General features: G+C 34.2%; 1 protein-coding gene across 1 annotated transcript in view; it reads left to right on the top strand.

The window, feature by feature from the left end:
• The first annotated feature begins 1,844 nt into the window (after nt 1-1,844).
• The window catches only part of LOC132758422 (ras-related protein Ral-A-like), a 35,987-nt gene continuing 12,245 nt past the window's right edge, over nt 1,845-25,586 (top strand). The window contains 4 exon segments of the mRNA XM_060750098.1: nt 1,845-2,021; nt 5,239-5,391; nt 5,394-5,449; nt 20,719-20,890. Of these exon segments, the coding sequence (XP_060606081.1) occupies nt 1,860-2,021; nt 5,239-5,391; nt 5,394-5,449; nt 20,719-20,890 (543 nt within the window). The 5' untranslated portion in view covers nt 1,845-1,859.

The raw sequence follows: 25,586 nt of genomic DNA, 5'->3' as shown, positions 1-25,586 counted from the left end.
ATGTTCGATGAATAAATACGAGCGTGTCAGATTCCTGGCACGATTATTGGTGGACTTTCCCTACGGGGTTATCTTCAGCGTTCACGTCATGTCATACTCATAGTATATAAACGGGTACGCTGAAGACCTTAAGCTAGGACAATATATCCTAGACTGATGTATATTCGCGGTATTTAAGGCACATTTGTGAGAAATAATGTGGAAAAAAGATATATAATAAATTAAACACATAATGTTTGCTAACTATTGCCTTTTTCAATTTCAAGTCTAATTTCAAGTCTGTTCAAGTTTCACCAACTTACACTCGTATTTGTCAGTGGTAACTTTAAATAATAAGCGTCTGTCATGACGGCCGCCATATTGGAACTGTATGTAAATTCGCGGACGACTTCAAATACGTCATTGTAGGTCAAATCAGTTCATATGACAAAAATTCCAGCCACTTTAAACTGAGAAAATATCAATTTTTCAGTATAATGTTGATTTTTTATATCTATTTCTTATTTGCAGTTTTATTTTGTAACCATGCAAGACGTAGTGAAAAAACTAAAACAGGCGATAAATTCGATTTTCATCTCCCCATATGACCCTCATTTCCGGCAAAAGATTCAAGTAGGTCAAGTGCTTGCACATTGTAATCTAAACATGTGATTACATCTTAAAGTTTGATGATGACATAAAAGTTATTCTGTCAATTATATTTTGGTCAAATAGGCTTAAAGTTAGACCTAATTATTTTTTAAATGAAGGAAATGACATTTTTTGCATTAGCTGATATGGGTATCCAAAATCGGTCATTAAATATATTCATAGCCTCGGTTTGGGAAAAAGGCATCCATGGCCGACTGACCTTCACATCTTGAAGAAATTTCCGGAAGTGGGAATTGTTTGACAAACTTTTCTAAGTTAATAAAAATGGATTACTTATAAGGTAGATATTTGGGCATAAGTAAAATCATGTTTTTTTTATACTTATTAGTAAATAAACAATAAACTGCCCATTTTTCTGTGATTTGTGATGGTTTGATACACGAAACATATGTAGACACATTTTGCGAGAAATATTACATCATTGTCGGGCAGGTGCGACGAGATTTTACGAGATTATCCAAATGTAAACAAAATCCGCGAATTTATATACACCGCGATTTTAGATACATCGACGATATGTAATCATAAGAATGACAGTTTCATCTGAAACGCCTTTAAAGCCAGTACTTAGTACTAGCAGGCACTGAAAATTAAACTTAAAAGCTTAAGGATTGTTTCTGCAAATTGTTGAAAGTAGCTGTTTGCCAATCATTCAGTTTTCATTAGCCTGGAGAAACAATTTCATAGTTCACCAATCACCATATAGTCATTTTCCAATGATAGATAGTCTTGTTATTAGATGCCTGAACCACTATCAACTAATTTTTTAGAAAAAAAGGGAAATGAGTAATGGACCCCTTCCTTTGTGTCTAAAACCAATATTTTTTCCCTCCCCCTTCACCATGTTATGTCCATACTGAATCGATTTTTTCCCAAAATAATTTAAATTTTTAAATATTTAACATTGACAATTATGTGACTAACCTAAAGGGGAGATTTATATCAATAAAAAAAATTGTTGGGGGAAATTTCCGATATAACAATATCCAGCAGATAAATTGATAATAAATTGTTTAAGAACAAAATATTCTGTATCATTTATACAAATGTTTTTAAAAAATCTTATAATAATATTCAAATGGTACATTTCTGTGGTTTTTATTTTTTTATCAATACATGCATTTTAAATGCTTTTATATGGAAATAATGTGCCCATAATAGACCAATCCACTTTAACCAAACACAATACTAATAAATGATTCTGATAGATGAACTGTTTTCATTGCAGTTGTATTCGACCAAAGAGCAGAAACAGCACAGTCATGTCGAAGACCAAAGCCCAGCAACCGGCTGTGATACACAAGGTTATTATGGTGGGAAGTGGAGGTGTCGGGAAATCCGCTCTAACCTTACAGTTTATGTATGATGAGGTAAATTTAGCTTGATTTTTTTTAAGCTCACAAAGACCGAGAGTTCAGGGTGAGCTTTTGTTATAACTGAGGAATGCAACAATGTTTGGTATACTATAAAAATGTCTGATATATTATAACAATGCCTGGTGTATTTTAACAATGGTCAATGACCAACATTTTTAGACAAGTCAGTTTTTTTTTTCTCTTTGCAAAAATGTTTTAGCCAGGTATCATGAAAGTTTATGTAATTCTGCTTTATAAAGAGTGAGGATTACTGAAGATGATGGTGATGATGAAGAAAGGAGATAAACCCGCTGATACCTATGCAGGGATCATTCTGGTCAGGATTTTTATGCTCCCCGAAAAAATTTCGGGGGAGCATATAGTCGCCGCCTTGTCCGTCCATCCGTCCGTCCGTCTTTCCGTCCGTCCGTCCGTCCGTCCGTCCCCTTTTCTTGTCCGGGACATAACTTTGAAACAACAAGAGGTATCAACATGTGAAACTTTGTAGGTAGATAGATCTCATTGAGTAGAAGTGCAGTGCACAAGAACCGTAACTCTGCCTTGCCTAATTTTTGAATTATTCCCCTTTGTTTATTTTTACACTTTTGAACTTTGTCCGGGACATAACTCTAAAAGTATAAGAGGTATCAACATGAAACTTTGTAGGTAGATAGATCTCATTGAGTAGAAGTGCAGTGCACAAGAACCATAACTCTGGCCTTGCCTAATTTTTGAATTATCCCCCCTTTGTTTTATTTTACACTTTGAACTTTGTCCGGGACATAACTCTAAAAGTATAAGAGGTATCAACATGAAACTTTGTAGGTAGATAGATCTCATTGATAAGTTTGCAGTGCACAAGAACCCGTAACTCTGCCTTGCCTAATTTTTTAATTACCCCCCTTTGTTTATTTTACACTTTGAAATTTGTCCGGGACATAACTCTAAAAGTATAAGAGGTATCAACATGAAACTTTGTAGGTAGATAGATCTCATTGAGTAGAAGTGCAGTGCACAAGAACCGTAACTCTGCCTTGCCCCTAATTTTTGAATTATCCCCCTTTTGTTTATTTTACACTTTGAACTTTGTCCGGGTGATAACTCTAAAAGTATAAGAGATATCAACATGAAACTTTGTAGGTAGATAGATCTCATTGAGAAGGTGTGCAGTGCACAAGAACCATAACTCTGCCTTGTTCTAAATTTTGAATTATCCCCCTTTGTTTATTTTACACTTTGAACTTTGTCCGGGACATAACTCTAAAAGTATAAGAGGTATCAACATGAAACTTTGTAGGTAGATAGATCTCATTGAGAAGGTGTGCAGTGCACAAGAACCATAACTCTGCCTTGTCTCAATTTTGAATTATCCCCCTTTGTTTATTTTACACTTTGAACTTTGTCTGGGACATAACTCTAAAAGTATAAGAGGTATCAACATGAAACTTTGTAGGTAGATAGATCTCATTGAGTAGGTGTGCAGTGAACAAGAACCGTAACTCTGCCTTGCCTACTTTTGTAGTTATTGCCCTTTGTTCATTTTGACACTTTGAACTTTGTCTGGGACATTACTCTAAAATTATAAGAGATATCAACATGAAACTTTGTAGATAGATAGGTCTCATTGGGTGGAAGTGCAGTGCTTAAGAATCATTACTCTGCCTTGCCTTATTTTGAAGTAATTGCCCTTTGTTTATTTTTACTTTTTGACTTTTGTCCTGGACATTACTTTAAAGAGAATTATTAGAGATATCAACATGAAACTTTGTAGGTAGCTAGATATAATTGGATAGAACTGCAACGCTTCAAGAACCTAAACAAAGCCTGGTCTAATTTTGGAGTAATTGCCCTTTGTTCATTTTTTTTATACTTTCCTGTGTCCAGAACCTTCTCGGGGAGCATCACCCGGTTCAACCGGTTCTTGTTAGTGAGAGATTTTCTCTCATTTGAGAAATTTTAATGAGAGAAATAAGATTTCCTTGAGAGATTTAATTTTCATGATGGGCGAGGTTAAAAATATGGAAATTTCTAACTTTTTAAAATCACTGTACATATAAACATTGTTTTATCTAATGAGGATATAAGAAAATGTAGCTCTGTTTATTACAGTGATTTTTGTTTTCACTTTTTTAAACACATCCTATGCATTTTCTTTTGTGAATTTTTTTTTAAACATAATAAAATAATAAATATAACACCTTTATTCTGAATAATAAAAGAATTATACATAGATATCATATCTACTACAACTATTATTGCAGCCAATGTTCCTAATGGACAACACTGTACTGTAACAGGAGTGATTGTTGAGATTTCAAGAATATTTTTTATAACCTTACATTTTGTTTTCTTTATGATTCTCTTCACACACCTCCCTCCATTAAAAAATATTCATTGAATATGTGACCTGAACACATAATGACAAATATCTCCATATCCACAAATACAAACAATACTAAAGTAATTTTTATTCATAAACATCATTTTTAGTGTTATAAAACACCTTTAAATAACACTCAGCTTCCTTTTAGTATTTTTTTAAATCACAACATCGCGAAAATATGTGACAAATGAATATTTGTCTTTTTTCCGCTGAACTATTCACAATTCTAGCTGTTGCTGATTGCAATTATATAAAATTAAATATTTTTGTTCAATAAAAGAATATTTATTATCGGCTATTTCATCAGGAATCGTAAAACAAAATTTTTAAATTTGTTCTTTACGGCAAAATTTACCGTGGTTGATAGACAAATTTTACCAGTATTTGTTTTTGACATGTCCATTTTTATGTTAGTCTGTGTCTAACAATTTTTATTAAAATCAATCAAAAGTGTTTTGTGTAAATTCTCGACTTACAGAGAGATAAAAGTTAGCCAACATACCGTATTTCTGTACAGTGAATTTGCGGTCTCCGATCGGCAATTATTTTAGGCTAAATAATTCAAAGTGTTGGACTGCTTTTTGGAGTTTTTTTACACCGATTTCATTAATTAACAATTTGAAATTAAAATTCTTGATGGGAATCGTGAATTTTTCATCATATTTTCGTGTAATTTTTAGCATTCTTTAAGATTGTGATTAGACATTTTCCGGCTTTTTAAATTGCCGTGCGAGATTTTCTCTCATTTCACAAATTTCTCTGAGATTTGGGATTTTTTTGCAAGAAATCGCGGAAATCGCCCCCTAGAAAGATCCCTGCCTATGTATACATTTATATGTTCTATTTCAGTTTGTTGAGGATTTCGAACCAACGAAGGCTGATTCGTACAGAAAGAAGGTGGTGCTTGACGGGGAAGAAGTACAGATTGATTACTGGACACTGCAGGTCAGGGGGGATTATGCGGCCATCAGGGACAACTATTTCCGAAGTGGAGAGGGTTTTCTTTGTGTGTGTTTTCAATCACAGAGCAGGAATCTTTTCAGGCAACGGCAGAATTCAGGTACAGTTGCAGATATTACCATTGACTTTTAGTCAAAATTAGTACAACCCCTGCAGAATAAAAACAACTTTTCTCTTGGGTTAGTAAAAATTCCCAGTTTATAATTAAGAATCCATAGATGTCAAGTCCGCCTTACTAGTAAATTTTAATCATAATTTTTATGAGTGGATTAACATGCAGCAATTACAGAAGAAATCTTGGCTGTTATCTTTGAAAATATAATTGAACTAGTTCACCATATTTCATGACTTTGTGTTTAATAACTGTCTCGCCTCTCGGTCAACAAAGATGGAAATGAGAGGCTACGGTCCTTGTCTCTTTTTATGCCCCCGGGCATATAGTAATTGAACCGTCCGTCCGTCTGTCCATCCGCACTCACAGGAGAGTAATTATGTGGCTAGAGGGACAATAGGTAACTATTCTTTCTCTTTGATGTCATTCATTCCGTAATGCTTTTATGTGGCTATTTTCATTTGTGTGGCTAAAAAGAACAATAGAGAGAACAATGGGAGTAGCCACATTATTACTCTCCTGTTAGAACGTCCGTCCGTCCATCTGTCCGTACGAGGTTAACCTAGAACGGCAAGTTGGATTTTTTCTTAAGTTCTACCTGTACAATGGCTTTTAGTATTTACACACTTACTAATCAATACAAGTACATGATCTGGGCAAGTTACATAACTATGGCTTCCATATTTGCCAAGTTATTGCCCTTTTCAGCACTTAGAAAATGAATAATGGTTAACCTAAAAAACGGCAAGTTGGAAATATCTTAAGTTCTATCTATACTAATGGCTTCATAATTTCCACACATACTTATCAATACAAAGAACATGATATTGCCAAGTTATATAACTGTGTCATCCATATTTCCAAGTTATTTCCCTTTTTTGGATTTATCGTAAATTTCTTAATTTATTTAATGATATCTTGCATATTTGGTAGATGGAAACCTTTCAAGTTACATTAAATGAATATGTGAAAATATTTTGCCGTCGGCCTAAAAATCAAACATTCTACAGTTTTATTAACCTGTTTAATAGTATTGTTGTAAATCTCATCAAATATTGTTCATAAATTAGGATTTTAAACGGGAAACCCCACGGTACCACTAAAGTTCGTATATGAATTTTAACATGCAAATGAAGACTATAATGAGCTCGTGTATGCGCTACGTCACAGTTTTATAGTTGCTATCCGGAACACAGCAAATGTGATATTTTCTTGTGCAAACACACTTTAACCGTTTAAGCTTCACGGTGCACTAAACCTGGGGTTCAGTAAAAGTAATAATCTCGTAAAAAGATTAAATTTGTATGAAAACATCCGTTACAATGCGGAAATATATCGTTAAATTAGGACTGCCACTTATAGTCATGTTTGTTGATTTAATATTGATGTACGGATGATCCGAAGGCGGAGTTTCTCATGCAAACAGAAATTGTATTTCCCATTTCACCACAATGAGGTTACCTATTTTTATGTTAATAAAACTCATTTTGGTTGTTTGGACACCAAAATAAGACCTGGAGTCGATATAAAACACAATTTATTAATGAAATGTCGCTATTTAGTTTTTTATGAAATTTATTAAATGTAACTTTAATGGTCCTCTAATTTTTTGTGGAGTAAGCGGTCTCTAGGGTCAAGGTCAAGGTCACTGGTTTAGAAAATGAATTTAAACATTTTTGCTCATACAGCATTTATTTTTTGGTTGATGTCTTTCATGTTTAATACAAACATGCCAAGGGAGGTCCTCCTTTAGGTATTGGTAGGGGTCATTTGGGTCAAGGTCAATGTCACCAATGTCAAGGTCACCAATGTTAAAAATAGATTTTTACATTTTTACAGATGTATTAACCATATTCTACAGACAGATGTCATTTATAATTGATAGGAACATAAAATTTGATGGAGTTAGTGGTCAGTTGGGTCAAGGTCACAGTGCTAAAAATAGATTTTTACACTTTTGCTCATACAGCCTTTATTTATTGACAGATATATTTCATATTTGGTAGAAAGATAACTTGCATGGTATTCATCCTTTTGATTGGGGTAGGGATCAGTGGGTCAAGGTCACTGTGCTAAAAATAGATTTTTACACTTTTGCCCATACAGGCTTTATTTATTGACAGGTGTATTTCATATTTGATAGGAAGATAACTTGCAATGTATTCTATCTTTTGATTGAGTTAGGGATCAGTGTGTCAAGGTCACTAGTGCTAAAAATAGAATTTTACACTTTTGCCTATACAGCCTTTATTTATTGACAGATATATTTCATATTTGGTAGGAAGATAACTTGCATGTTATTCTTACTTTGGATAAGTTAGGGGTCAGTTGGGTCAAGGTCACAAGTGCTAAAAATAGATTTTTACACTTTTGCCAATACAGCCTTTATTTATTGACAGATTTAATTCATATTTGGTAGGAAGATAACTTACATGGTATTCTTCCTTTGTATGGAGTTAGAGGTCAGTTTGATCAAGGTCATCAATGCTCAAAACAGATTTTAACATTTTTTGCCCATACAGCCTTTAGTTATTGACAGGTGTATTTCATATTTGGTTTGAAGATAACTTGCATGCTATATTCTATAGGTGTCAGTGGGTCAAGGTCAAGGGTGCCAAGTATAGATTTCTTACATTTATATATATTTGATAAAGTTGAATATTTATCACTTCACAAGTCATAGCAATGACTTGGCAACTTAAATATTTCAAAATTACAAAATGCCATGACTCTGTCAAGCTATATGACTTGTGTTTACAATTTTTTGGCAATGTTTCTGTCCATAACTGAGTGAATGGGTAAACATTTTTTGAAATATTGCTACTGACAAGAATCGGAGCCGGGGGCATTTGTGTTTAACAAACACGTTCTTGTTTTTGTACAAAATGGGAAAATAAATTCTACATTATGTCTGCCCTGTAAGCTTAATACGGAGAGCATCAGATTAGTAATATAGAGGTCGCTGGTTTGATCCCCTGGCAAAATGATTTCTCCATGACAGTTGATCAGACATTTAGTCTAATGGTCCTTTGCCTTTCAACCCTGATTCAGAAATTGTATGGGAAAAGTAGTCTGTCGCTTTTAAAAAAAAAATTGGTTATTATTGTTTAGTTATCCTTGGAAAGCCGATTTCGTTAATAGACAGTTATCTAGGAATAAAGATTAGGCAGATTTGACAGCTAAAATAATTATTATCGGAGAGATATGTTAAGAGATATGTAAAAGTCAGCATAAAAACCAGAAAAGCTAAATAATTTTCAAATTAAATAGGTTTTGAATGGGCTATTGCCTGCCAGTAGCTTAAAACTTCGAGTGCAATATTGACTCATGCACTGTCACCAGTTTATATTCAGCATGTATGTCTACTTTAGCTATTTAGATTCCATATACTAATGCTGAAAGCCCCTGAAATAAAATGAACATTTTTAAATCTCATACATGGCTTAGTTTAAATGGTGGAGGGTGACAGGGTATAGCATAAAAGTGAAGCAAAAGATTATTAGGGTCACTATTCCCAAATCCCATCAGTTGAAAAATTGAGTATTTTAGTAAAAAGGTTCACTACACTGTGTAGTATGTCTGTATGAAAGTATGTCAAAGACACCGTAAATTAAAGGTACCTGTAACAGCCCTTATGAGGAAAACCATCTTTACATTTATATGCATTTATGTTGTTAAAAAAAGGTTCAGAAAGGGAATTAATATGATATTGGAAGATTGGATAGAAGTTAAATGAAATTTGTACATAGAGTTTTCATAAGGAGGCAACTGTAGGCCATAATAATAACTGTCTCAAATGTATTTGAGGTGCTTAAAAAAAAAAAGAATGCCGCAAACTTCTTTTTCCCCCTTATTCTTAAAAAATTTTATTATTTAAGGGGGAAAAATTTAATTTTTGGAATAGCAAGTTTTAAACCAGAAATGTGTTAGTTTATTTTAAAAATTTATTTTTTTGCATCCGCGATAATTGCTGTAGCCCAAAAACAAATTATGCTTGTTATTTAGTATAACCAGAAAAACCCAAAAATTGTTTTGATAAAAAAATAGTACAATGGGAACATTATTACATTTATCAAAAATTTTTTCCCCGCCTCCCAACAAAATTGGCTTAAAAAAGGGGGTTTTGAAATTTTTCAAAAAACCCCGAGTTTTACATAAACTGTTTTAATTTTTTTGGATTTTTTTTGGTTACCACTTAGAACTTTTTTGGGGCATACAATTTTTTTTCTTGTCGGGAACAAAACTTATTGTTGTACTTCTTTTATGTTATTCTACGGTCAAGACCAATATTATGTCATATTGAAATATTACCTTCACTTTTGAGGTTGACCTTCAAGGTCAAATGAAAAGGTTTTATAAACATATCTTGATTAGGCACTTCAGCTTTGCATTGGCAAGCTTGATAGCTGCTTTATCATGTAGGAAAGCAAAAGTTCCTTCTTCTTGGTTATTGAAGGTTCAATCTGGGTGATAAGGTTCTGTCTTGGTATTGAAGGTTCCTTCTGGGTGATAAGGTTCAGTCTTGGTATTGAAGGTTCCTTCTGGGTGATAAGGTTCCGTCTTGGTATTGAAGGTTCCTTCTGGGTGTTGAATGTTCCTTTTTGGTTATTGAAGGTTCCTTCTTGGTGTTGAAGATTATTTCTTGTTGTTAAAGATTCCTTCTTGGTTGTTGAAGGTTCCTTCTTGGTTATTGAAGGTTCCTTCTTGGTTGTTGAAGGTTCCTTCTTGGTTATTTATGGTTCCTTTTGGTGGGCATTTAAGGTTCCTTATTGGTGTTAAAGGCTCCTCCTGGGTGTTGTAGGGTCCCTCTGGGTGTAGAAGGATCCTTGTTGGTTGCTTAAGGTTCTTTCTTGGTGTTGAAGGTTTTTGAACCCATAGTAATGAGATAAAATTAATTTGAAGACTGTGACTTTGTTCTAATGGTCATTTAATGTGGCAGTCATAACCACAATACATGCCAATATAATAAACAGGGAAGTGGAAATTAAATGAATACTGAGTGCTATAAACTGTAGTTTGATATTTCTAGTAGACTCTTTAGTTAGGAATGTATGTAGTTTAAAGTTTATATTTCTAGGGTAGAACAGAGAAGAGTTCTAGGCTGGATACAGCAATGTTGTTTAATATTTTTTTTATACTTTATACAAATCATACAGCCTGCAGCAAGATACACATGCCTATGATAAACAAATTTGTCTGGTGAATTATTGAATGAAATATCCATTATCCTCGAGCATTCTTATACCAGTTCAGATTATAACTTAAATATTCCAGGGCATTTTGCTTGTCCTGTAGCTGGCTGTTAAACTATCATAGCTGGCTGTTAAACTGTCATAGCTGGCTGTAAAACTATCCTAGCTGGCTGTTAAACTATCATAGCTAGCTGTTAAACTATCATAGCTGGCTGTTAAACTGTCATAGCTGGCTGTTAAACTATCATAGCTGGCTGTTAAACTGTCATAGCTGGCTGTTGAACTATCATAGCTGGCTGTTAAACTGTCATAGCTGGCTGTTGAAATGTCATAGCTGGCTGTTGAACTGTCATAGCTGGCTGTTAAACTGTCATTGCTGGCTGTTAAACTGTCATAGCTGGCTGTTGAACTGTCATAGCTGGCTGTTAAACTGTCATAGCTGGCTGTTGAACTGTCATAGCTGGCTGTTAAACTAGATGGCCGTTGAACTGTCATAGCTGGCTGTTGAACTGTCATAGCTGGCTGTTGAACTGTCATAGCTGGCTGTTCAACTGTCATATCTGGCTGTTCAACTGTCATAGTGGCTGTTCAACTGTTATAGCTGGCTGTTCAACTGTTATAGCTGGCTGTTAAACTGTCATAGCTGGCTGTTGAACTGTTATTCCGGTAACACTTTGTTATATACATTTGTACTTGTTTTGCCTTGGTCTAAAAATTGTCGGTTGTTAGAGCCACATGCTGTCAGATTAGCCAACATATTTCAAGAAAACCTTTACCTGAAAACGGTTTTAAAAATGTTTAAGAAAATAAAAATATTCACAATGCAAGGAGTAATTTTCTTATTTCATGTAATTAAGGACTGCATGATGTTGCAGTATTTATCTCCATATTTTTATAGAATGACTAATTATGCAATAAGGGCTATTTTTGAATATTCTGGCATATATTAGTAATTTTCTAGATTTTAAGTGTCATTTACACTGTATAATGAAATTCAAACTAAAGATTTTGCCAAACAAGACCTTGCTATTGTTTTATGGGGGTATGGCCACCAAGCTCTACAAATGTTTAGAAAATTTTATCAATGTAGAATAGTGTTTACATTATTTTGTATATTGGTAGATTAGGGATGGCAACTAGTAACCGGTTAACCGAGCCCTCGATTGAACGTCAGAATACTGGTTAACAAATTAATATTCGATTACTCGGAAAAAATATATAATTTCTATATTTTTTTTGTGATTAAGAAAGATTAGTGTAACCAGTTCAATTCGGAGATGTACATGTATCTTCATAAATACCTATTAAATGAAATCAAAGCATATTTGCAGAGGTGTGAAAATGATATCGTAAATATAACGAGGCGATCAACAGTTTGACCTGTGTCACATCATTCAGCTCTTATGATATTTAATAACCTTAAATGGTGCATCAATTAAAACAATGTAATATATTAATATTGGTGATTTAATTTTTATTATTTTGTTTATTGGTTATTCTAAGTTATTTCCCTTGCAGTCATTTTTGTAGTTACACATTATATGAATTTAAATAGAAAACGGATGTAGCATGTAGACAGTGTTGATATTGTGTGATAAACTTTGACCAAGTACTTGATCAGAAAATTGACAGAGTACTCAAATATAAGTTTTGGTATTAGTTGCCATCCCTAGTAATGATGTAAAGTTTATTGTAGGTGGTAGGTAAGAATGAGACAGATTACATTGCTTGATTCATGATTGGAAATAAATTGCTCTATCCTCATTATAAGATTTTGGTCTTGTCATTATCAACATTATCACTGTAACTAGAGATAATAGAATACATATGTGACCAGTACTCAATCTGACCAGGTTCCTAACTGTTTGTTCCTCAGTATTGGTGTTTTAATGCCAAAGTTACTTTAGTTCTCATTTGTAGACTGGTTTAATTTAGAGAGAGATAGTTGAATAATAATATCTGTCATATTTTGCGGTTCGGATCGGAATATCCGTCCCGAGGTGACCCGCCCATTGGGCAGTAACGAGGCTTGCCGAGTTACCGCCCATGGGCGGGTGACCGAGGGACGGATATTCCGATCCGAACCGCAAACATATGTCAGATATTTTTTCTTGCATATTCTACCATATTCGATTATACTTTAAATTCTTTATCTTTATTTTCAATGAAATATTATATAATTACAACCGTAACTACTTTCTTACTAAAGCGTATGAATTACAACTTCATTCATAACGGTAAAAATTACGTCATCCTTACCATGCCATTGTACAGCACGCGACTCATCTGGAAACCCCCATGCCAGATGAAATTTCCGACATGGGTAAAACTAACGGAAACGCCAGTCTGATATGCAAGAAGATTATTTCCTTTTAGTTTCCAATGGTTATTTTATTGTATCACAATTAATTATAAAATGAACACTTTCTTTATTTCTAGATTATCATTTTATTTTTCCCTCCATGATTTCAAAATTTTCTCTTTCATTTTCCCCAGGCTCCATAACACAACTTTCCCTGCTTCATTATGCTTGCCACCATTTCCCTTAAGCAAAAAAAAAACAGACTTTATACTTTAAAATCTAAAAGACTGTTCTAAGTCCTTAACCTTTAATATTTAAATATATCAGCATGCCTTAAGCTTCCATATTTTTTGCACATCTGTATGTATATGGCCAAATTTGGGGACATCACGATGAAAATTCAAAATTTGTAAGTTAGACAACAGACTGCACAAATATTGTGTTTTTATTTTAGCTAGTTGCACAGCTTTGTGAAGTGAAGACTAAAAATGGAGGCTGTTCTCATAGACAAAGAGTTTTTACAACCTGCCTTTGATTAAATTTTTATCTGATTCACTCAGCTATACTATAGAACACAATTTCTTTCAATTTATTAGACTATAAAACTGACAAATATATAAGATTTCAGATGAAGTGTTTATTTAGAATGTAAAGATTCTGACACTAACCCTGGTTTGATTCCTGTTTTTCATTGGAAACATGTTTTATGTTATAAACATAAGATATTTCTTTCCTATATAGATAAACACATTTCTTAGAAACTGATTGTGCCATTCTGATATTCTCTCAGGTGTTAGGAGGTGATGTATCATTCAGGTTGATGGTATAATTGGTAAGGAGATGGCTACCTGCTGACATAAGTGTGCTTGAAAACATCATAAAAGCTCTTTAATGTGACGAAAATTAGTAGCTAATTCTACCACCCCTGAACCTAGTTTTTCTTGGGTAATAACCATTTATTTCATAGATACTATTTTTTGTTGTTTCTTTGGTGAAATGTTAGTTTTATAATTGTAAGTTTGAAGGAATTCAAATATAGAGAAAAATTATGTAATGTTATCATTTGAAAGTTAAAGCCCAGAGACATAGATATATCTATGTCTCTAAAAAGCCTAATTATGTCTCAGAAATGCTTTTAGTTTTATTATTAAAACATTATAAAAATTCATGTTTGCCCTTCGTAAAGAAGTAAAAATTTATACCATCCTGATGCATAATGTGCTTTTAAGGTTTGTTTATTTTTGTAACATCAGAAACAGTTTTTTTCAGAATGATTCAGTTTGGGGTAAATTTCTGGTTTTTGCTTTAATATTTTCTTCAACAGCTTTCACTGATGTAGATTTGAATCCCTTAATAGACATTGAGTTGTCTTTAGATTTAAATATTATATTATCTTATTATTAAAAGTCTTGGTATGACAATAAAAAGAAAAGCTAAAATTTGAAGAAAAACTAAAAAGTCTGCTATTTATCCAAGCCAGGATGCTGGAGTAATGTTATAGATTTTAGAGATACAAATTTCATCAACAGCTGCATTATTGCAATATACCTCTTACAATTTCTGAATTGTTTTAAAGGAATTACAGGAGAAGAATATGTAAATATTTTATGATATAGATAATGAATACAGCTTTCAATGAAATATTTCAGTTAATTAGTACCAGTATATTATTGATAGGAATTTTTAGTTGTTGCTAAATTTTCCCAACCTGAAATAACTGTTTAAAAATATGCCTAGAAAATATTATTGTAAAATTGTCATATTTGCTATAACGGTAATTCTTTGTCCAGCTTATTGCACATGTTATTGTTTGACCGCATTTTTTTCTCACTTTTTTGTTCTATACTGGTTTATCAGATCTTAACCTCTTGATCTTATCATGCTAAATATAATTACTGGACTTGTCCATCTTTCAGTCTGGACAAAACCATTCATTTATTTCTTTTTTAAGAGAAATTTTTAAAAAAAAATGTGTTTTCTGAGTAGTGAACAGTGCAGACCATGATCAGATGGCATAAATATACTTGATGATCTTGGTCAGCACCGTCTGAACAAACAAGTAGGTAAAATCTGTTGATGCTAGGAGGCTTTAACAGTTATGTATTCAGGCATTTCTTTTATTATTTCCTTAATGCTAGACAGAGCTATCATTCTGTTAAAATATGTAGTAATTGCTAATCTGCCAGTGTGTTTACATATCCTTTTCTTTATTGGAAGATTGGTCAGTGGCAGTAAAGTGCTGTGTAATTTGTTCTCTTCAATTTGACCCTATCTACAATAACATAGAATCCAGACATGAAGTTCTCGGGGTAAAAAATGCTCCATCAGAGTCTGTAATTTCCTTAATTAGTAAAGTTGTTTTGATTTATGTAGGTTTACACATTAAGGCTTAAGCCCTAAGATCAATGTGACAACCTAGGAACCTGGTCAGTCTGCAAGTCCATTAATATACTGGAAGCTGAACCGGTAGCTTCATGACTATAGATAAATTACCACATCTGTCTGGACGGATGGTTGATAATCGTTTACTTCTCATTGCTGTTGGTAAGAATCCCATCGTATTCTTACATGTTAGGAAGTTATCCAACTAGCTTACTAATGGTCAACTGTTCTACTTAGATGCAAGCTTGTGCCTAAAGTAATGTACAAAGGGGCACTTGAGGTCTATCTCCACCATTAAAGCTAAAATGAAAGTCACAGTTTGACCAGTGTTGGCACAAGCCTCCAACCTTGAGGAAAATTTGTAAATATTAGTTTGGTCTTTTGATTTGAAACTGTCAGTAATATCAGATTTTCAGTATAAACAGGCTAAAGTTAATCATATATCATTTAATAGTACAGAATCTTGTTTGATGATTGATAATTCTTGTACAGTTTGTTTTCATACCTGTAGGTTTTTTTACTTACATTTTAATATGATAATATTGTACTTTACATAGATATACTGGGATAGTTTTTATCTGTTGAAAAAAATCAGATATGATTATCATGATGGTGATTAGGTTATCTGTGACAGAAGTCATGGTTCAGGTCATCCCACTACTGAAAATCAGTGAACTAACAGCTAAAGCAGGGGAAATCCATTATATGAATTCAGCACATTCTTTATTGAAAAGCCTTTAAATTGTCGCAGTACTCCAAAATTTCCAAGGTGTAAAATTATGTACTTTGAAACCTTGTGAAGGTATAAGGGACTGTCAGCTCATGATATGAACAATCAGTTGGAGATTATGCATAGACTAATATATTTATAGGTCAGGCTGCACCAAACTCTTCTTAACCATTTGACATTCTGTTTTAAGGATCCAGCACCCCTTAATTAGCCTGATTAACTGAACATTTTGGCCACATCATAGTGATCAAAATAAATTTGTCATGTTGGTAATAGTTGTAAAAATAAAATAAAACTCTAGCTATTCTGTTAGAAGGTGATTGGATGTATCAGTATTGTTGTTTTATCTTGGCTTCTGGTTAAAAGCAGTCATATCGTAGGTATATCATTATAGTGTAAACATGAAATTAACAAGGGTTACTGTTTGAATTACAGTGACAGAAATGTGTTGTTTTAGTGCCAGAGAATTTTCTTTCTTGAAGGAAAGAAAGACATGGTCAGATATACATACCTGATAAGAATATTTTATACATTTTGTTCTGTGTCACATTGATCCTGTATTCTATGAAGCTAGATCAGTTAGATGTGACTATAATAATATATCAATGGGCCTCAATGTATGGATGGGCCTTGCAATCATGTTTCAGCTCTAGTCAAGGGCCATGTAATTCAGGTTGGTTCTTAGGTTCCTGTTTGACCAATTGTTAGAGGGAATGTGCAGTCTATAATCTTGTATTCTTGTTTGAGCTTGGATTTATGACTGTGTGATTTTAGTCCAGGACCTTTTACTCTTGTTAGTCAAGGACCTGGGTTCATGCTTGAATATTGAATATAGTTTAAATATTGAGCTCTTGTCAGGGACATTTGATTCTTCATTTTCAAGCTTTTGTCAATGGCTGTGCTGCCTTGAACCTTGCATAAAGTTTGTTTGGCTACTTGGCAAGGCACATTTGTTGGTCACTAATGTCCTCCATAAGTGTTTTCATTGATTTGTTTAAAGAATTGAAAACAACAGGTTAGTACTGGTACAGCTAAAGGAGCTTTATGGTATTTTAAACTACCTGGCTGTAGGTGATAAAAATACCATTAAACAGATGACTAAATTACAACAAGACAACACATTATATTCTCTGTCCCTACCAACTAGTTCTTAAATTGTTAAGTTCTATAATAACTATCAGTTCTGTTATAACAATTTTATCAGAAGTGTGCAGAGTTTGCATGCATATTAACATGTTTTAGCATGAACATTGACATATGACTGGCAGGCTTCAGTCTGAGCAATGTTTCTCATGGAATTCTCAGAAGTTTTAATAATAGAGATTGTGAATTGTTCTTTCAGAAATTAAAGTAAGATTGAGTACAATTAGGTGTTTATACAAAAGTATAGTACCCATTTTCTATAGAATATAAGATTATTAGTTCCAGTGGTATTGTCTCACTGAATGATTTTCCCACTGTTTGTATTTTTTCTCATATGATTTTCACTGATAACAGTGTTTCAGAATGAGTTATTGTAAGTGAAATGATTATCATGTTGTAGAACCTGACTTTAGATTGTTTTGAGCTGAGAAGTTTTTGTATATGTTATAGAACATTTATATTTTTTATGTTATGAACTTATGATATATACCAGTAGATTTTTGACAAGCCAGGTCAAACATTTGATTCTGAATTAACCTGTAGACAGACCTGCAGATAGACACCTGGGTTATGGAAATAAAGGAAATAATACACAATTTATTAATGTAATCATGTAAAAGTGAATTAATAATAGTAATAAATTCAGAAAATACACTTTTTTTGTTGCACAGAAAAGTTGTCAAATAGGCTAAAAATAGTTTGTCGATTTTTCTGGTTTTTATGCTGATTTTAACATATTTTTGGTCTTATCTAGATAGAAGATCTACCCTTAACTGGCTTTCCTGGATAACTAACCAGTTAATACTAATTTCTCTGCACATGACCCACTATAAATCTCAAATAATTTCTGAATCAGTGTTGAGAGACAAATAACCATTAGACTTGTTATCTGAGATAAATTTATGTCTCGCCTGAAGATTGAACCAGCGACCCCAAGACTACTAATCCGATACTCTCCCTTAATTTGTTGAGCTAAGGTCAGTTAGACAATTGAAAAAAAGGAGTTGTTTTTAGTCTACAAGGAAAGTTTGTTAACTCTTCTATTATTTTGATATTGAGGTAAATTAAACATAGTGCTTAATCCACCACACTTATGTCAAACAATCAGAATTGACATACTTCTTGACAAAAATCTTAAGATGCTAATATAAGGTTAACCATGTACTTTATCAGAAGAATGGAGGAACAAAAATTATAATTCATTAAACAAATGAAATAGGATGATATTGTGGTAGTGTATAAGATGAAGAGTTTTCAAGTATGGTAGGTTCAGCCCTATACATGTAGTTTAAGTGTTTTTCTTTGTGTATGAGGCTCTTCCTGTATTTAACCATTAGCCAGGGGGCACAGCGATCAGTGTAAACCAAGAACAGACAACATATCCATGCCATCAGATCATGGTCTACACTGTTATTTGCTATTCAATCAGAAGTCACCTTGAAAATTTCCCTAAAATGATCAATTGAAAGATTTATTGACAAGAACATTGTTTGTTAGTTACCTTCAGTGTTAGGGATTTTAAGTCAAGACCAAAAAAACTTTTTTACCCTTACTTTTCTGAAATTATATGAAGGACTTACTTAATAATAGTACATGTATATACAGAATTTAAATTGTTCATTTGTAGCAATTGAATGGGTTTCTACATATTTAAATAATCAAGTTGAGCAACAATCTACATGTATATAGTATCTGGACAGAATTGAAAAGGACTTCTATTTCTGTTACATGAAAAGAAAAAATACCTGCCTGGTCCTTTACATAATATGAGTGTACACACTGGACTTTCTTCAATACTGGTGGCAATTTCACATTCCTAGAGATCTTTAATAAAAAAAAAGGTGTATATACCTAAAACATTGAGTCGGTTCGCAGTTATAATGTAAACTTTTGGAAAACTTTTTTTCAAATAGATTTGGGGATCAGCTAGATCAGCTAGAGCCCTCAATTCACAAACTTTGTTCTGAAATTTGGCACTGTTACCCCTCAAAAAGTATTATTTTCCCACCTTTTAAAAAAAAATCCCCTTTTTTTTAAAAAAAGAAAAACATCTTATACTGACAATATTCCGCTGAAAGAAGGAGACCCTTAACAATATCCTAATGAATATGTTCATTAACAACATGAGTATTGTCACTATGTTATACATATATATGTGCTGTAAAAAATGTCTGAAATCCCTCCTACAAGGGAAAACAACAAATTCTCTCTCCTTAGGGTACAGGTACTGTTCCCCCTAACCCTGGGGGATTTTCAATGGCATTGTAAATTGGGATTTTGACTTCTATTAGGATTCTATAAAAATACGTTTGTATTTATACCCCCGCACAACAAAGTTGTAAGGGGGGTATACTGGAATCAGCTTGTCCGTCCGTCCGTCCGTCCGTCCGTCCGTCCGTCGGTTTTTTCTTGTCCGCCCTATAACTTAAGATTCCTTTGACCCTTAGTCTTCATATTTGGCATGGAGGTTAGTCATGATTAGTAGATGACCCCTATTGATTTTGAGGTCACTAGGTCAAAGGTCAAGGTCACAGGGGCCTTGACTTCAAAAAGCTTGTCCGCCCAATAACTTAAGATTCCTTTGACCTACAGTCGTCATATTTGGCATGGAGGTTAGTCATGATTAGTAGATGACCCCTATTGATTTTGAGGTCACCAGGTCAAAGGTCAAGGTCACAGGGGCCTTGACTTCAAAAAGCTTGTCCGCCCAATAACTTAAGATTCCTTTGACCTACAGTCGTCATATTTGGCATGGAGGTTAGTCATGATTAGTAGATGACCCCTATTGATTTTGAGGTCACCAGGTCAAAGGTCAAGGTCACAGGGGCCTTGACTTCAAAAAGCTTGTCCGCCCAATAACTTAAGATTCCTTTGACCCACAGTCTTCATATTTGGAATGGAGGTTAGTCATGATTAGTAGATGACCCCTATTGATTTTGAGGTCACCAGGTCAAAGGTCAAGGTCACAGGGACTTTGACTTCAAAAAGTTTGTCTGCCCAATAACTTTAGATTCCTTTGACCCACAGTCTTCATATTTGGCATGGATGTTGATCATGACTATAAGGTGACCCCTATTGATTTTGAGGTCACTGGGTCAAAGGTCAAGGTCACAGGGACCTTGACAAAAAAATGCTTTTCTTCTCAATTGCTAAAGAATGTCCTGTCCGCAATGTATTGATTTTGACATTTTCACATTTGAAGCATATAGAATACATAACTTAGCAATGCACTGGCTTAGTAACCTCAGATTTGGCAGGGAGGTTGTCCTTGAGCTCTAAATGGCCACTGTTGATTCTGACAAAGTGGTATGCGGGGGTATTCACACCATGATAGTGGCAGTTCTAGTTCATACTGGTCTTGTTACATATGATATTGTTGTATTTGTAGAGAGCAGATTTTGTTACATATGATATTGTTGTATTTGTAGAGAGCAGATTTTGTTACATATGATATTGTTGTATTTGTAGAGAGCAGATTTTGTTACATATGATATTGTTGTATTTGTAGAGAGCAAATTTTACGTGTGAAGAGTGATGACAACATTCCGTTTTTGTTGGTTGGTAACAAAGCTGACCTCGAGAACCGGCAGGTATCTGCAGAGGAGGCAAATCAACGTGCTCACAGTTGGAATGTAACATACGTAGAAACATCGGCCAAAACTAGAGCTAATGTAGATAAGGTAAAATTACTATATTTCCGTAAACATCTCTTCTTCAATTAAGTTTTAAATGCCGTTATAGAACAGTTGAGTGCTACAAAATTAATGACAGTATAAGATATACAACAATAGTTTCATTAACAATAACATGCACTTGACCTAGATACGGAAATTTAGTTTTATTTTAAGTGTTTGTCTGGTGTGTAAAGGACTTCAATAAGTGTTTACTTAGAAAGTTGTTTATTTTTTTCTTAGAAACCTGACACTTGTTCATGAAGTGATTGGCTTTGAAAGTTAATCTAGGAAGAGATGTATTTAACAATGAGTTTTCTACATGTATGATTGAAGTCATCTTATTATCTAATTGTATTATTTCTAACACAAATTAATGTCATGAAATATTAACCTTTTTTGCATTGTCAAATATTAACCATTAACCATATTTTTTAAAATTTATGTTAACAATGTTTTGGCGTTTAGCCTGCTGGCAGCAATAAGAACTGCCCATGCAACCAGTACAGACAAAGATCAGCAGGTACATCCATGTCTTCTGATCAGGGTCTGTACTGTTTGTTTTGGTCACTATTTATTCTGTACATATTTTGGATTTTTCCTTTAAAAATTGATAAATAATTTTGTCAATTTTGAAAAGATGGGCAAGTCTATTTAAGATACTTTTATTATACCCCCGCACAACAAAGTTGTAAGGGGGGTATACTGGAATCAGCTTGTCCGTCCGTCCGTCCGGCTGTCCGTCCGGCCGTCGGTTTTTTCTTGTCCGCCCAATAACTTAAGATTCCTTTGACCCTTAGTCTTCATATTTGGCATGGAGGTTAGTCATGATTAGTAGATGATCCCTATTGATTTTGAGGTCAATAGGTCAAAGGTCAAGGTCACAGGGGCCTTGACTTCAAAAAGCTTATCCGCCCAATAACTTAAGATTCCTTTGACCTACAGTCTTCATATTTGGCATGGATGTTAGTCATGATTGGTAGATGACCCCTATTGATTTTGAGGTCACCAGGTCAAAGGTCAAGGTCACAGGGGCCTTGACTTCAAAAAGCTTGTCCGCCCAATAACTTAAGATTCCTTTGACCTACAGTCTTCATATTTGGCATGGAGGTTAGTCATGATTAGTAGATGACCCCTATTGATTTTAAGGTCACCAGGTCAAAGGTCAAGGTCACAGGGGCCTTGACTTCAAAAAGCTTGTCCGCCCAATAACTTAAGATTCCTTTGACCTACAGTCTTCATATTTAGCATGGAGATTAATCATGATTAGTAGATGACCCCTGTTGATTTTGAGGTCACCAGGTCAAAGGTCAAGGTCACAGGGGCCTTGACTTAAAAAATGTTGTCTGCCCAATAACTTAAGATTCCTTTGACCCACAGTCTTCATATTTAGCATGGAGGCTAGTCATGATTAGTAGATGACCCCTATTGATTTTGAGGTCACCAGGTCAAAGGTCAAGGTCACAGGGGCATTGACTTCAAAAAGCTTGTCCGCCCAATTACTTAAGATTCCTTTGACCCATAGTCTTCATATTTGGCATTGAGGTTAGTCATGATTAGTAGATGACCCCTATTGATTTTGAGGTCACCAGGTCAAAGGTCAAGGTCACAGGGGCCTTGACTTCAAAAAGCTTGTCCACCTAATAACTTAAGATTCCTTTGACCCACAGTCTTCATATTTGGCATGGAGACTAATCATGATTAGTAGATGACCCCTATTGGTTTTGAGGTCACCAGGTCAAAGGTAAAGGTCACAGGGGCCTTGACTTCAAAAAGCTTGTCCGCCCAATAACTTAAGATTCCTTTGACCCACAGTCTTCATATTTGGAATGGAGGTTAGTCATGATTAGTAGATGACCCCTATTGATTTTGAGGTCACCAGGTCAAAGGTCAAGGTCACAGGGACTTTGACTTCAAAAAGTTTATCTGCCCAATAACTTTAGATTCTTTTGACCCACAGTCTTCATATTTGACATGGATGTTGATCATGATTAGTAGATGACCCCTTTTGATTTTGAGGTCACTTGATCAAAGGTCAAGGTCATAGGGACTTTGACTTCAAAAAGTTTGTCCACCCATTAACTTAAGATTCCTTTGACCCACAGTCTTCATATTTGGCATGGAAGTTGATCATGACTATAAGGTGACCCCTATTGATTTTGAGGTCACTGGGTCAAAGGTCAAGGTCACAGGGACCTTGACAAAAAAAAGCTTTTCTTCTCAATTGCTAAAGAATGTCCTGTCCGCAATGTATTGTAATTGATTTTGACATTTTCACATTTGAAAAATGTAGAATACATAACTTAGCAATGCACTGGCTTAGTAACCTCAGATTTGGCAGGGAGGTTGTCCTTGAGCTCTAAATGGCCACTGTTGATTCTGACAAAGTGGTATGCGGGGGTATTCACGCCATGATAGTGGCAGTTCTAGTTTAACATTGTAAGGGTTAAAAAGCAAAGAGAGAGAGGTTTATTAAAGTATATAATATTCCCTAGTTGAAATTGGAGTAATAATACATGATAATACATGGTGTACCTACTTTAATAGTCCCACAGCTAGGACTGAGGTTTAGTGTTGACACTGTCTTACAGCTACCATAGATGACAACTTTAATCCCTAACAACTCCAAAAAAAAACTACATAGTTTACAGTCTTTCAGATAAAACTTTTAAATATTGAGGATTTACATCTATGCACCTTAAACACTTGTTGATTACTCAGGGATAGAAAATCTTGGTGCTCCTTGTGCTTTTCTCCCAATTATAATTGAGGAACATGTTCAGAGAAGAAGCATCCTGTATAGATTTCCGGTAGTGACTTATGTGTGAATGAAAGAATATAACACTCTTACAGTGTATTATTTTTGCCTTCATATCTGAGTTGGGAGGAAGGTCTGGATTACAGATAAAAAGTTGTAGCAAAATAGGCTCTCACAGACCTAGCTGTAAGGCAGGTTTGAGTCTTTAAATCAACAGGATTGTTTTCTTATGATCTTTAGGTTACATTTAAGATCTGAATAAATTTACAGTCACACTTGTGTAGAAACATGTTCATAGCGGTACAGAATACCAGGAACTCAGGATCTCACTGTAACATCTTCATTTAGAAGCCATTGAAATTTTATAGGAGTTTTCTTAAGTCTTTGAGTTACGGTCCTTTTAAGCATGAACTTTTGGGACAGACATCCAAACACTGTTTTTTCTAACAACTTATTTATGGCAATAATCTTAAACTGTGAAATTATGCACAGCTTGGCATATGTTTAAGTTTTTTTGGTTGTAAAGTTCTTAGAATTTTTCATTGAAAGAAATAAATAAGGGATTGGATTTTTCTGGAATTTATTTAGAATTCAAAGAAATTTGTGTGAGATTAAAAGAAAAATTATGGATTTCATTATTGTAACTTATCAAAATAATGTTAGAAAAGTGATTAATATGGGAACTTGTTTTATCAACAATTTCACCTGTAATGTAGTAATAAAAAGTATGGTAATGGTTTTTGAAGATATCTTCCTAGAGTAATTAGTGGCTATCTATTACAATCCTTGCCATTATATTGTATGAATTTATATTTTTAGCCTTATCAAAAGAAATCATGCTCAAAATTGATTTGAACAGAAGCCAACATAAAACTTATTTGTGGTTTCTGTGAATATTCTATGCAAAGCATCATTATTTCATATGTGTATGCACCTTAATGAGTTCCTTAGGCTAGACCCACATTGAGGTAACAGAATCAAAGGTCAAGGTCACTGACATCATAATATCAGATATTAATCATGGCCATGAATCAAGTCCTTCCATCCAACGTCCTCAAATTTCACAAATGTGCATACCTTGATGCACTATACCCACAAGATCTGCTTAGAGGTCATGGGGGTCAAGGTCACTGTGACCTCCAAAATGAAATAGTACATGGTCATAAATAGAAGTCATTCAATGCACATCCTTCAAACTACACAAATGTATGCATGTTGATATACTACCTGCAAGACCAAATAAGAGGTCATTGGGTCAAGGTCATTTTGAGCTTCAAATACCAAACATAAACACAGAAACACAGGCCTCACAAGTCATTCCATCCTCAGCCTTCAAAATCCCTGTAAAACACACAGAGAGATCACTGGGGCAAAGGTCAAGGTCACCATGACCTACAGATATCAAACTTTAATCATAGCCTTAAAAAGGGGATTTTTCTGGCAATAATATTTAAAGATATTGAAGATAAAACTTTGGCAACTGAAGTTCACAGTGAGTATATGGAAGAAGATTTAAAGTGGAAATAAAAGTTACGTTACTGATGAAGATGGTAGAAATGATTACATGTATATAAAAGGAGAATCTTTGTTACGTTTGCTTTACAGGCGTTCTATGATCTATTGCGTGCTATGAAAGTGGCGAAACTGGCTCGTCGCACCACTCTTCCACGACGATCTACTGTCAAAATAGAGAAAATAAAAATGTCTGAGAGTGTTCAGGATAAAGAGAAACAGGGCTGTTGCGTCGTCCTGTAACGGTGATATTGCCCGAGGAAAATGACGGCATTGTAGCATACAACTTGATGCTACTTTTGAATTAAGATGCCGAAAAAACAAACTTTTCTGTTAGAATACTCAAATCTCATTGTTAGAATAATGTAAATTGTTAGTTTTCCAGTAATACTTTAACCATTAATCGTGCTTAATTTTGTTCAGCAGGCTTTAATG

This window comes from Ruditapes philippinarum, unplaced genomic scaffold (genome assembly GCF_026571515.1).
Source record: "Ruditapes philippinarum isolate M1 unplaced genomic scaffold, ASM2657151v2 ctg644_1_1_1_1, whole genome shotgun sequence".
Taxonomy (NCBI): Eukaryota; Metazoa; Mollusca; class Bivalvia; order Venerida; family Veneridae; genus Ruditapes; species Ruditapes philippinarum.
The sequence above is the reverse complement of the archived record's forward strand: the minus strand, read 5'-3'. Positions and strand labels throughout refer to the sequence as shown.